Source organism: Mastomys coucha, unplaced genomic scaffold, assembly GCF_008632895.1.
Source record: "Mastomys coucha isolate ucsf_1 unplaced genomic scaffold, UCSF_Mcou_1 pScaffold13, whole genome shotgun sequence".
Taxonomy (NCBI): Eukaryota; Metazoa; Chordata; class Mammalia; order Rodentia; family Muridae; genus Mastomys; species Mastomys coucha.
The window spans coordinates 6,451,520-6,463,592 of NW_022196895.1; the positions used below are offsets into that span (position 1 = coordinate 6,451,520).

The window sequence follows — 12,073 nt, forward strand, 5'->3', positions numbered from 1 at the left end:
ACCAAGTCATTCGCCTAGGCTTATGGGAATATATGCCACCAGGCAATAGATTAGTAACTATGGTAAAGCCACATGAAAAGTTCACTTCAAATATCAGACCAAAACTGTGGTCTTCGGGATTTTGCAATCTACCAGCTTCCTGATGCTTCTTCTTAGCCACATGGTCTTGATGATGATACTATCCAACAAAAGACACTTGAGGAAATTAAAATGACCTAGATTGTTCCACGGTGCTCACAGTGCAACCTCTACCTGCTGAGGAAGAGGCGCAATCAGTGTGGAGCCCGCTTAATGAACAAGCTCATCTTTGGTGATATACATGGCAGGCAAGCACATAGATAAGAGAATACTTTCTTTTTTTGGACTTCTCAAAAAGTTTGGAAAAACACAGTGGGTTGGAGCCTGGACCACAACACTTGGGAGGGCTCTTTATGGAGAACCACAGCCAAAAGGGATTCTCTTTACTGATGAATTCCTCTGGCCCTCTGTACTGGCATTCTTGGGGCATGTCAGTTATTCCTGCAACCAGCTCACCACTCCCTGGTTGGTTGCCCCATCCCATCCCATTCTTACTTGAAACATGTGTTATTGGAAACAGGACAACAGAGAGAACTTTTGAGTATAGACACTAAACGCCAAGTTGTCGGTTTTTTCTTAACTTCAGTAGGCTGTTCAAGTTCACCAGACTGACAGACTGATTCTGGCTTCATGGGGCTTCCAGAGGTTTCTGAATAGTAAAGACTTGAACACTGCAAAATGAAATGGACTGGAGTGGAGGTAGTTCTAGAAGACAGCCAGTGGAAAACAAGGCCCCTCAGGCCCTTCTGCCTGCAGCCAGCCGCACTACAAATGTGTGTTTGGGGCAGGCTTTTCAAGAAGCTAGATTGCTTGGTGGTAAGGCGCAGTGTTGCTCTGCTTTGAACTGAAATCTCTGATGCCCAGCATTCTGCAGATCGGCCCTGCTGCTCTTCCTCCACCTCCCCCGGCCCCGTGGGAACAAAGTCCCTAGTCTCTGGAAAGTAATGCTAAGTAAACAAACACTACAAAGGCTGGTAACAGGGGGTTAGCTCTCTCAAATGTTTGGTTTTTTGTGACTATCTAGGTTCAAGGAAGAAGGGGTCCCCCCAGCTCCAGGAACCTGCCGGGCCTTTGTAGTAGGCATCCATATGTTTAGCCAGATGTCGTCCCAGGAGAGGGCAGAGAAGGAAAGATAAAACAAAGTTCTTATTAAAAATAAGTCTCCTGAGGGAGAAAAAAACAAGCCAGAGAAAGTGTGTCAAATGGAAAGGGAGGCCAGGCAGTGCCATCTGATACTGGTTAATGCTGATAGTCAGCAGGGAGAAATGCTCACTGCTCGGAAGTGCTCCTGTCCTTTGGAATGTAGGCCTGTGGCATGCTGTCTGGGAGCAGATCCTTGTGCATCCCACATGTAAAGACGCCCAGTGGCAACCTAGTGCTGTCACACAGAGGACAAGAACAGATGTATGCGATACAGTCAGGACACTTGTCTTCTAATCATGATTCGCCTCCCTGGGCCTCCTTTTCCCATCAGTAACACAGTGACACTTGATTAGATGACCTCTGTACTAGCCTGAAGCTCCCAGATTCTGTTATTTATCATAATCTCTCCAACCAAATCTTCCAAGAGCCTTCTTGTAGAGAGTAAGAAGTCACCCTGAAGCCTCAAAACCCAAGAAAATGACACCCTCTGAAACCTTGGCACCATCTAATCCTTCTGCAGAAGACTGGTCCAACATCTGTGTGTCTATTTTCCTATCTTGCATTTGCTACCAAAACCAATATGTTCTTTCTCAGCATGGAGTGCATCATGTTTGCGGGTCTACTTAAAATTCTTCCTCTCCAAGCTTTAATAGTGCTTTCGCATCCTCTGAATATGAGAAGCTTTGTTTAATTAATTTTTATTCCTTTATGTGTATGTGTATGTGCATGCTCATGCTTATGCACATGCGCAGACAGAGGTCAGAGGACAACCTCTAGGGAGTCACAATTGGATCTCTCCTACCACAAGACACCTGGGAATTCAAGTCAGGCCCATCTGCAGCTGGCTTTACCTACTGAGCCATCGCAATAACCCAGTTTTATTTTAAGCCACTAGATGACAGACACTTTGAGCTGGAAGTGTTTGTGTTCATTTGCTTGTTCATCTTTTAATTAAGGGCGAGGCATTGAAAGTTGTTTTTGTCTTTTCCTTCTCGACAAAGGACAGCAATAATTCTAGCAGTGGGTGAGGCTAGGTTATAGTGGGAATGGAAAAGAAAGTCTCGATTGGGGGTAAAGACCTCACACTAAGACAGTGGCAGTGGAAAGAGAGAGGATGAGCAGGGCAGAGATCATGGTGTAGTGCAGAGATGGAGGCTTGTAGAGGCCGACTCAAGTTAGAAGCCTAGCTGTGGTATGTGGAAGATGGCACCTAAGCTCTCTCCGCTAGACCTCCTTGCACCTTGTTCTATGGATTCCAGATGTTCGCCATAAAGGACTCAGCTCAGAACTTGGTACTGTGTTGGAATCCATCGAACACCAGGAAAGTAGTTGATTAATGATGGTGATGAAAATACCCTATAGGAAGATCAATGGGACTTGTCAATTGAAGAATAAGTTGAAGAGACACATTCGTGATGTGTTTCAGTTTAACTACCTGCGCAGTTTGGATAGTAGACCATAGGTCAGGTTGAAGTTGGAGATGTGTTTTGCAGATGTAGTCATGAGGGCAGCGAAGGACAAGAGACAGCACTGAGGCACAGAAGTGCGTGTTAAAGAAGTAAGGTAGAAACTGGGGAGGTGGCTCTGTGAATGAGAGTGGCTGTTCTGCAGGAATGAGGGCCCAAGTAGGAAGCCCTAGCACACATGTAAAAAGCTAGACATGATTGTATGCACCTAAAAACCCAGCATGGGGCAAGAGCCAGAAAGAGCCTCATGCTTGCTAGCCAGCCAGCCTAACTAAATGGTGGGCTTTGGTTTCCCGAAAGACCCTGTTGCTGGGCAATACCATTTCCCACCCAATGGTAAATTATGAAAAAAAAAACTGATTGTTGTACATGTGTTTGACGAAGGGATTGATTTTATGGCTTCATCTAAAAGCCATCAACAAATCAGTAGCTTACGGTCATGATCAGCTTCTGAGTGAGACTCCCATCCCTTAGATTGTGGTCCTCACATGATAACGCCTGTACCTTGCTAAATGTGGATCCTCTCAGCTTTATTTGGACTGGAATCTGCATTTTAAAAATATGATATGAGAAGGCCTTTCAATTTTGAGAAATTGAACCCCTGGGATGTTAGACATTCACACTCTCCAGTGCCTTTCTCAGACCTCCCCCCCAACCCCCCCCCCTTAGCCAGGAAGTCTGTAGTAATGAACCCTTCAAGTGATTCTGCTGCCCGCCCAAGCTTGAGAACCCTGCATGAGACATGAAAACGATGGATTGGGCTCCCTCTTGCCTGTAGCACAGAACACTGGAGGGGTGGCTGAACCCTGAGAGCTAAGCTTCAGCCATTGGTGTCACCTTGTGCTTATCTTCATTTTGCAGTTAAACCCAGCTGAAGAGCTCTTCAACTGGAGAAAGACATAAAACAACCAAAAGGGAAGCTCTGACAACAGCTTCATGACTGCTGTCGGAAGTTAAGCATGTAGTTCTAGATCAGTGCTGTACGCTCTGTCCCCCTGTGAGATGCTAGGGGTACCACAGGCAGAGAGACAGCTCAGGCAGGTGAGGACTGTCCGGACACCATGACCTCGGTGCAGTGGGAGCTTCCCATTAGGACACCCGCAGTCTGTCTTCTGCATTTCTAACCAGCCAGATGGAAACGTTAGCTCCTCCTGGCTTAGTCTCTAGAGTCTCATGAAGTGGGAGTGCTGGGTTTTCTATGTAAACTGGGCTTTTTTTTTTTTTTTTCAGAGTTAAACTGTAAGCAATTAAAATACCTCATTTCATTAAAATTATTTATGAAATTTTGTTTTCATAAAAATTTTTCCATTTTTTTTCCTGAAGTAGCTATTCAGAATACTGTGGTAACTCAACTAAGACTTACTACCTATTTTGTATACCTGTGATGCAGAGAATACTTTTATATTATGCATTTGATGCTAAAACCATGGGGTTTTTTTCCTATAAATTCTAGTATATTACAATCAATGGCATGTGAATGAACCAGAGGTTTTTTTAGGGAGTGGTAAAGGGGACTACTCTGTAGAATGTTCATTTCTAGGGTGTAAATACTCCCTTTTGGTCTGATATTATAGTACTATCAGTTTTGACAGCCAAGAGTCAGGTTTAACCTTTGAAGGTAAAGAGAACAATTTAACACACTTCCACAATAAGCATTAAGGCCAGAGTCTGTTGGGTTTTTTTTTTTTAAGATATATTTATTTTATTTTATGTATATGAGTACACTGTAGCTATATAGATGGTTGTGAGCCACCATGTGGTTTCTGGGAATTGAATTTTTAGGACATCTGCTCACTCCCGTCGACCCCACTCACTCTGGTCAGCCCTGCTTATTATTATAAATAAGTACACTGTAGCTGTCTTCAGATACTCCAGAAGAGGGCGTCAGATCTCATTACGGGTGGTTGTGAGCCACCATGTGGTTGCTGGGATTTGAACTCAGGACCTTCGGAGGAGCAGTCAGTGCTCTTACCCACTGAGCCAGCTCACCAGGCCCCAGAGTCTGATGTTTAACTGTTGTTTGAAATAATGTGGAAACAAGAAGATATGGTTGTTTTAAGTATTTTTGTAAAATAGAAGTGTTTACTAACAAATTATCACTATAAGGCCAGCTAAGTGGCTCAGCAGGTAAAGGCACTCACTGCCTAGCCTGGTTACCTGAGTGTGGTCCGCAGGATCCACATGGCAAATAGACAGAACCATCTTCTACAGGCTGTTGGCTACAGACCTCTATACACACGAAGTAGCACATGCGTGACCATATACATACAAATAAAGAATATGTAATTTTAAAAATGGTTGATTCTGCCATCAGAGAGGCTCCCTTCTGCAGCTGGTGGGTCAGATGCAGAGACCCACACACAAACATTAGGGGAACTTGGGGAATCCTGCAGAAGAGGGGGAGGAAGGATTATAGGATCCAGAGGGGTCAAAGGACACCAACACCAAAAGAATACAGACCACAGAATCAACTCAGCCGGGCTCCTAGGGGCCTCACAGAGACTGAGGGGCCAGTCATGGAGCCTACGTGGGTCTGAGCTAGTTCCTCTGCACACACACTGTGGTGGTTTAGTGTAGGGGGTTTGTGGAACCCCTAACAGTAGGAGTGGGATGTCTGACTCTTGCCTGCTCTTGGGACCCTTTTCCTCCTAGTAGGTGGCCTCATCCAGCCTTGATATGGGGTGTGTGCCTAGCTTTACTGCTTCTTGTTATAGCATGGCATGTTTGGTTCATATCCCTAGGAAGCCTGCTCTTTCCTGAAGGGAAATGAAGGAGCAGTGACTCTAGGGAAAAGGGGAGGTGGGGAGAGTGAACTGGGGGGAGGAGAGAGGGGAGCCTGAGTTCAGGATGTACTGTATGAAAGAAGAACAAGTAAAAAGAAAAAAATGCCTGATTATCATAGTGGACGGTTATTTGTAGTTGTAACTATGACAACATGATGTCATGTTGATGGGCTGAATTGCTACAGTGGTGATTTTAATTTCAAAATAGTTTCATGGTATAGGAAGGCACATGGTTAAAACTGGTTACTTATGGTATTTAAATCCAAATCATTTGTCGTGGTTAGTGTTAATTTTCAACCTGGAATCATCCAGGAGACAAGCTTTCAGGAACACCTTGTATGAAGTCACTTAACCCCTAGGCATGCCTGTGAGAGACTGTGCTGATTAAGTTCTTTGAAATGAGAAGACCCATCTCTAGGGCAAAGGCTGGTTGCCTAGGCAGGGATCCTGGAGTGTGTAAACAGGAGAGAATGAGCTGAGTATGAGCATTCATTGCTATCTGCATCTGACCTGGAGGCAGTGGGACCAGCTCCCTCTGTGATCCAGTACTGTGGTGGAGGTGCCCTGAGCTGCAAACTAAACTAAACTTTTTCTTCCCTCCCTCTCTTTTTTGTCGGGGTATGTTCTAACAGTAGCATGAAAAATAGTTAAGATATGCTCTAGCGAAGATACTGTTTGAAATGATGTTTTTATTTCATAGTATTAAATTCTGACTTCTCTTACAGGTATTCAGGAGGGGACACAGTGTACCAAATGTAAAAATAACTGGGCACTGAAGTTTTCAATTATATTATTATACATTCTGTGTGCCTTACTGACCATCACAGTAGCCATTTTGGGATATAAAGGTAAGCGCTCTTTCTTTTCCACTCCAAATAGCAAGGGTGTGTGAAATTTAAACACAGAAAAGTTATCTTTGAAGGATGTTGTACAGTTGACCCTGGTATCTATAGAGAGTTAGTTTTAAATCTCTTGGCCCCTCTAAAGATCTCAGAAGGTTTGGATGCTATCATTTCTGAGTGCGGGGCTTGCACAGGTAACCTGTATACCTCCTCCCACATGTTTTATGTCACTTCTAGATGACTTATAATACCCTAATATAAGAAAATGCTATGTAAACAGTTGCTGTACTACATTATTTAGAAAATAATGCCAAAAATAATTGGTGTATGTTCAATGCAAATACATTTATTTATGATATTGTTTTTTGTTGTCTTGTTTTTTTATTGTACTATTATATTTTTGTGTCTCTTTTCTGTTTGCTTGTTTCTTTGTTTTTTTATTATTGTTATTCACTTTACATTCCAATCACTGTCCCCCCTTCCATCTCCCCTCCCCCAGCCCCTCTCTCCTCCTCCTCTAAGAGAGTAGAGGTCCCCTCGGTATCCCCCGACCCTGGCACATCAACTGTCTGCAGGGCTAGGCACTTCTTCTATTTATGATATTCTGGTATAAAATTCACAAACCTCACGAACTCCATCTTTGTGTCCTGAGGTCTTAGCCGTGGAGGGGACAGTAGTGATTCACTTCATAATCATGACAACCCTTTATGTGTTCAAAAAATTTCCCCCTCTTTGTTGTTTTCTCCCACTTTTCCCCAGCCATTCCCTCATCCTCTGTTTGTTTTTTGTCTTATCTGTTTCTAAGAGGTTCTGAGGAAACCTGCTGTTATCACTGAGGGAAGCCCTCCTGACAGAGGAGGGGACTCAGGCTCTCCAAGGACATGGCTCACCCACCCAGGAATTGACCCTTTTGCTTTTTTCTACAGCATGTTCTGTCACTATTGTTTGTGAACATCCATACAAACACTGCCCTATAGAGATTAAACTTAACAAATAGCAGCACCACTTCCATCTGCTTCATAAAATGTCACGCCTACCATGTCTGATTAAGGTAGAAGTGATTTTCCTCCAAAGCTTCCAGACTGGCTACCTTCTCACCCTAGCTCCCCACCATATTGGACTAGCTCTACCATATCCATGTGCTGGATCACTGGCCTGTATTGCATCTAAATGGCTTCTCCTTACCTCTCATGTCTCTGATGCCTGGCTCACTAGAAACCCCTGAGAGAAACCTCCTATTTGTCCCTCTGCTGATCTGCTTCACTTTAGGCCCTGTTGAACCATATAATCATGGCTAGTGTGTCTGGCTTGTTTGGCTTAATATCCAAACCACAGGCTTTTACAGAAACTGTCTTTTATTTATGAAATCTCCAACTAGTACCTACAACTCAGAGTTTACTTCTTAGGTACCCAGGATTAGCCACACAAGTAGGTCAGTAGATGAAGATTGGAGCTGGTTTCTAGGAAGATAAAGAACAGATACCTAGGCATCTCTGAGACAGTCTGTGTAGGGGATTGCTGTTCTTCAAAGCACTACCCAGACATCTAACATTCTGGAGATCAGCTTGGCCTGCTGTGTAGGTGAAATCTTACCAGGGTGAAGGGAGGAGAGATTTGGGGAGCAGGTGACTTCTTGACACCCTTTCCCTCCATTCCTCTGGCTTCTGCTGACAAAGAAGAAGAGGAGGAGGAGGAGGAAGAGAAGGAGGAAGAGGAAAGGGGGAAGAAGAAGAGGAAGAAAATGCAATATATCCTTTCAGTCACCAGTGCCAGCTTAGTGAACTCAAAGCTGACATTCCCCAGATGCGCTTTCCCTTTATGTGCAGTGACTCCTTTGCTTACTGATAAGACTCCGGTGACCCCACTGTTATAGGAGGCAGAAAGATAAGCCCCAGTCCTCCCTTTGCAGACCCCTGCTTTGATGGCTGGAAAAGCCCTTCTCCATTAAATGAAAGAAGAAAAATATGCAGTAAAAGTCATCCAAGAAGGTGTCTCTCTGAAGAGGATGAAAGGAAACAAACTCCCTTAATCAGGGTTGCCAAAGGCTGTCTCTGCAGTTTTCCTCAGAACCGTTCTTTGCTTCTCCTCTCATGTTGCTTTCATAGCCATGTGTTAGGATCTAGAGAAGTCTCATCTTGAGAATTTGCCAAGCAAGCTGGAGGATCACTTAGCCATTCGGGTGTGGTCTGTACAATGGGTGTGACCATGAGCCTTGGAAGTTTCGGAAACATGGTTTTGGACAGTTGCAATTTGATACATCCTCCACTTTAGACTCATTAGTCAGTAAGCCTACTTGAAGCTCTTCAGTAAGTCACACTCCTCCCAGAATGGTCCCTAACCATGAAAATTCTATTCCATTACCCTGCCCACCAGGCCCCTCTTAAGATGCTTAGAATGAAGAAAGACACAAATCTCAGGCAGTATTGTCTCCATTGCCTCCGAGTTCCTGACCGTTGTCTGTCTAACACCTCAGTGCTAAGCTTTAGATGGAGGCACAGACACATCAAAGCATGCCATGAGAACTTGGGATAATGCCCATTTCTCAGTAATGAATCCTGAGATAGTGTTAATGGTAGAAATGTCTTTGATGAGTCCCAAGGTTGGGTAGCTGCTGATACTAGAATTCCTAGGAACTGTTGAGAGAGAGCATTTCTCTCCCTGCACGGTGATTTGTCAGTACGGCGCGAGCATTTGAAGTAGAACGTGGGAGCTCTGTGCTCTGATCTTGTTCCTGGACTCAACGAGGAGCCATGGCCTGTCTCTCTATCTTTAACACTTAGCACCGTGCCAGATGCATAATAAACATCTGTTGATGATAACCTTAAAGAAAATAGAACGAGGCCATGATTGATTATCCCTTGGGGATTCTCCTTTATTAAGGGAAATCAGATTGAAGAAAGAAATATTCAAAAAAAAAATCTGTGTAGAGTTGAAGAAGACATGGATTTTAGAGGTTCATCTCCGAGCCTGATGTCTCTTTTATGCCTGTGTGATTCTGAGATGTTCTTGACTATCTCTAAAACTCAGTTTCCTCTTCTGTAAAACAGCTGTAATAGGAGCTAACTGCAGTGAAGGTGCAGCACATGGGCCCAAACTAGGGATTGCGGTGTGTTCCAGACTCATGAGAGAGACTTAATGCCATGGGGTAGACCTTAAGAAATGAGTGTAAACAAAATAGGAGGGGGTTAGTGTCCAGGCCAAGGGGTAGCAGCAAAGTGTAAAGGTATTCCCATGCAGCTGTGAGGGGAGTGTGCACTGAGTGTGTGAGGAGAGCTGCTCTTCAGGCACACCGACTGAAATGCCGGTGATGTTTTCCTCACCAGAAAACAGTTTTCAGTTGAAGGGCCCCATCGATAGCCAGAATGCTGGTATCCTTCCTGTGCTGCCTCTTTGTTTTTGTTATCAGTATATGATCTAGAAACAGGTCTTTATAGACTTAGAATTTCTAGGATGAGACAGGAGCTGCAGTCATTATGTTCCTGGTTGAAACTTTGTGCTGTAAATTAGAGGAAAACTGAGGAGGAGGTTGTGTGCTGGCATAGTGTTAGTTCTGGATTCCCGTTAGCCTGGGGTTTTTTTATACACTTGCACACTGCCAGCGTCACAGCCCTATAGTTTACAGCCTTATACCAGGGTGCTATTTTTAAACACAGACACACACACGTGGGACTGCTTTATTAGCACTTGTGGGCAGGACACATCATTTCCTTTCCTTGTGGAAAGCAAAATTAGCAGTTACTTTGTTGTTGTTGTTGTTGTTATCTTTCTTCTTCTTTTTAAGTAAGAGTATTATTCCCTTTATCCTAAGTACACTTGAATTATCTGTCCACACCAGTTATGTGTTTTTAGATACTAAAATGGAAGAAAAATTAGAGAGGGTGGAAAGTGACCGACTGTCAGCATATTTCAGATTTCTTTGGCTTCCAGGAAAGAGGCAGGACTTGAAATTCTGTGTGTGGTTTGAGGACAAAATGAGGCATATGTTTTTATCTGAGAGTCAAAACTGAGTTTAAGCTTGTAAATATTTTATTGTGTTTAGCTTTAGTAAATGCATAAAATGTATTTTGTTCTATACAATTTCCAAGGATTCAGGAGCATGTATGACTGTCACACAGCCCAAAGGTCCAAGTTGGAAATGGACCTCTGTGTCCCTGTAGTAATTTTTTTTTTTTTAAGTCATGAGTATATATGGGGGTGGGTGGATCGCTACACCTGTGCGCAGTACCAGTGGAGACCACAAGAGGGCGTCATGCCCTGGATCTGGAGTTAGAGGGAGTTGCAATATGGGTGCTGTGATCTGAATTCTGGTCCTCTACAGGAGCAGTATTCAGTCCTAACCACTGACCTGTCTCTCCAGCTTCTGGGTGGCAATTTTAGAAATAGTAATAATTCACCAAAGTGTTGTCCTGAGCCAGTGCTGAAGCTCCCTGGTTTGTTGACCTAACATGTTGACCTCTCTAACCTAGAGCTCAGCCAGGCTTCCTAGACCTCAGCAAATGCTCGCTCTTTATAATAAATGGCATAATAACTATAGATTAAGTGCCATACAATGAGCTAAGAGCTAGAGATGTATCTGCAGATGGTCCTCAATTTTCCCCATTTGTCAACTCATAATAGTATGAGGCAGGACACACTCAGTAAAAACCATGGTTTGAATTTCGGTTTTTCCCCCCCTGCTAGTGATGTATATTATGCTCCTCCATGACTTAAATCAATTTTAAAAGAAAATAGAACAAACCAGGCATGAGGACTGTAAGCCATGAAGAGCACATGGAAAAGCTCAAATAAGGAAGAGCAGTTAGGGCACTTCATGGAGTTCACTGCGGCCAGACTGAACACTTGAGGGAAAACAGCAAACGCTTCTCCAGGGGCAGTTCCAGGATCTGAGGAGCAAGTTCATTTTTGGGTCACATATAGTCGGCTTCCTGAGAGGAGCCGGGAGCATCTCCCCATATAGTCCTGCATAGATAAAACACACGATAGGTAGTAAAATCGTTGTCGTTGAGCTCTCAAGTACTACACAAAGCATTCATTTTTTTAATAAAGTCATTATTCAAAAGAACCTTTTTGATAACAAAGACACTCGTAACCTGGGTATGTTGACCCATGCTCATGGCTCCGCTCCTACAGCTAAGTCAGGGAGTAAAGCATTCTTTACTTGGGATACTTTCAGTTGAAAGTAGGCTTGTCAGACATGATGCCATCATAAGTTAAGGACCTCTAAATAATCTTAGTACACAAGCCATGATAGCGTGGTGTGTAGGTTCTGGAATAAAGAACAAATCTTAGGGAATTCTGCAAGGTACAGCTTAGTTGGTGATCAGTCTGGGTAACATAGTGAGATGTCATCTCTAAAACAAATGAACTTACAACCCTCCACACACACACACACACACACACACACACACACATGAATGCATAACAGCCAGGCCTCTGCTAGATACCAAGCTGCTGGAGAATAGGTGCCACGGAAGTCACTTCTAGAGAAATAGCCTATTAGTCACTTAGAAACAAACGTGAATTCCTGACCACAGAGAACAACTCAGAAGTGAAGCTTTGTTTAGCTGCATCACTAGCCTGCTATAGAATCAAGAAAATGGTTTTTTAATGTTTTGATTCATTGAATCATCATTTAGATATGGGAATTAACAAGTTATAAGTTTAATTGTCATTGATTAATGAAAATAGATTTTAAGGCTGGGGTAGAACTCATAATAGCAAAGAGTGATTGATAGTTTTCACTTTCAGTCCCTTCTCAGAC

The 12,073-nt window shown here is 43.5% G+C and overlaps 1 protein-coding gene across 1 annotated transcript in view; it reads left to right on the plus strand.

Moving 5' to 3' along the window:
• Colec12 (collectin subfamily member 12) overlaps positions 1-12,073 on the plus strand; it is a 169,490-nt gene that overhangs the window by 130,423 nt on the left and 26,994 nt on the right. Inside the window, exon 3 of the mRNA XM_031364948.1 lies at positions 6,196-6,318. Within this exon, the coding sequence (XP_031220808.1) occupies positions 6,196-6,318 (123 nt within the window). The remainder of the gene's footprint in view (positions 1-6,195; positions 6,319-12,073) is intronic.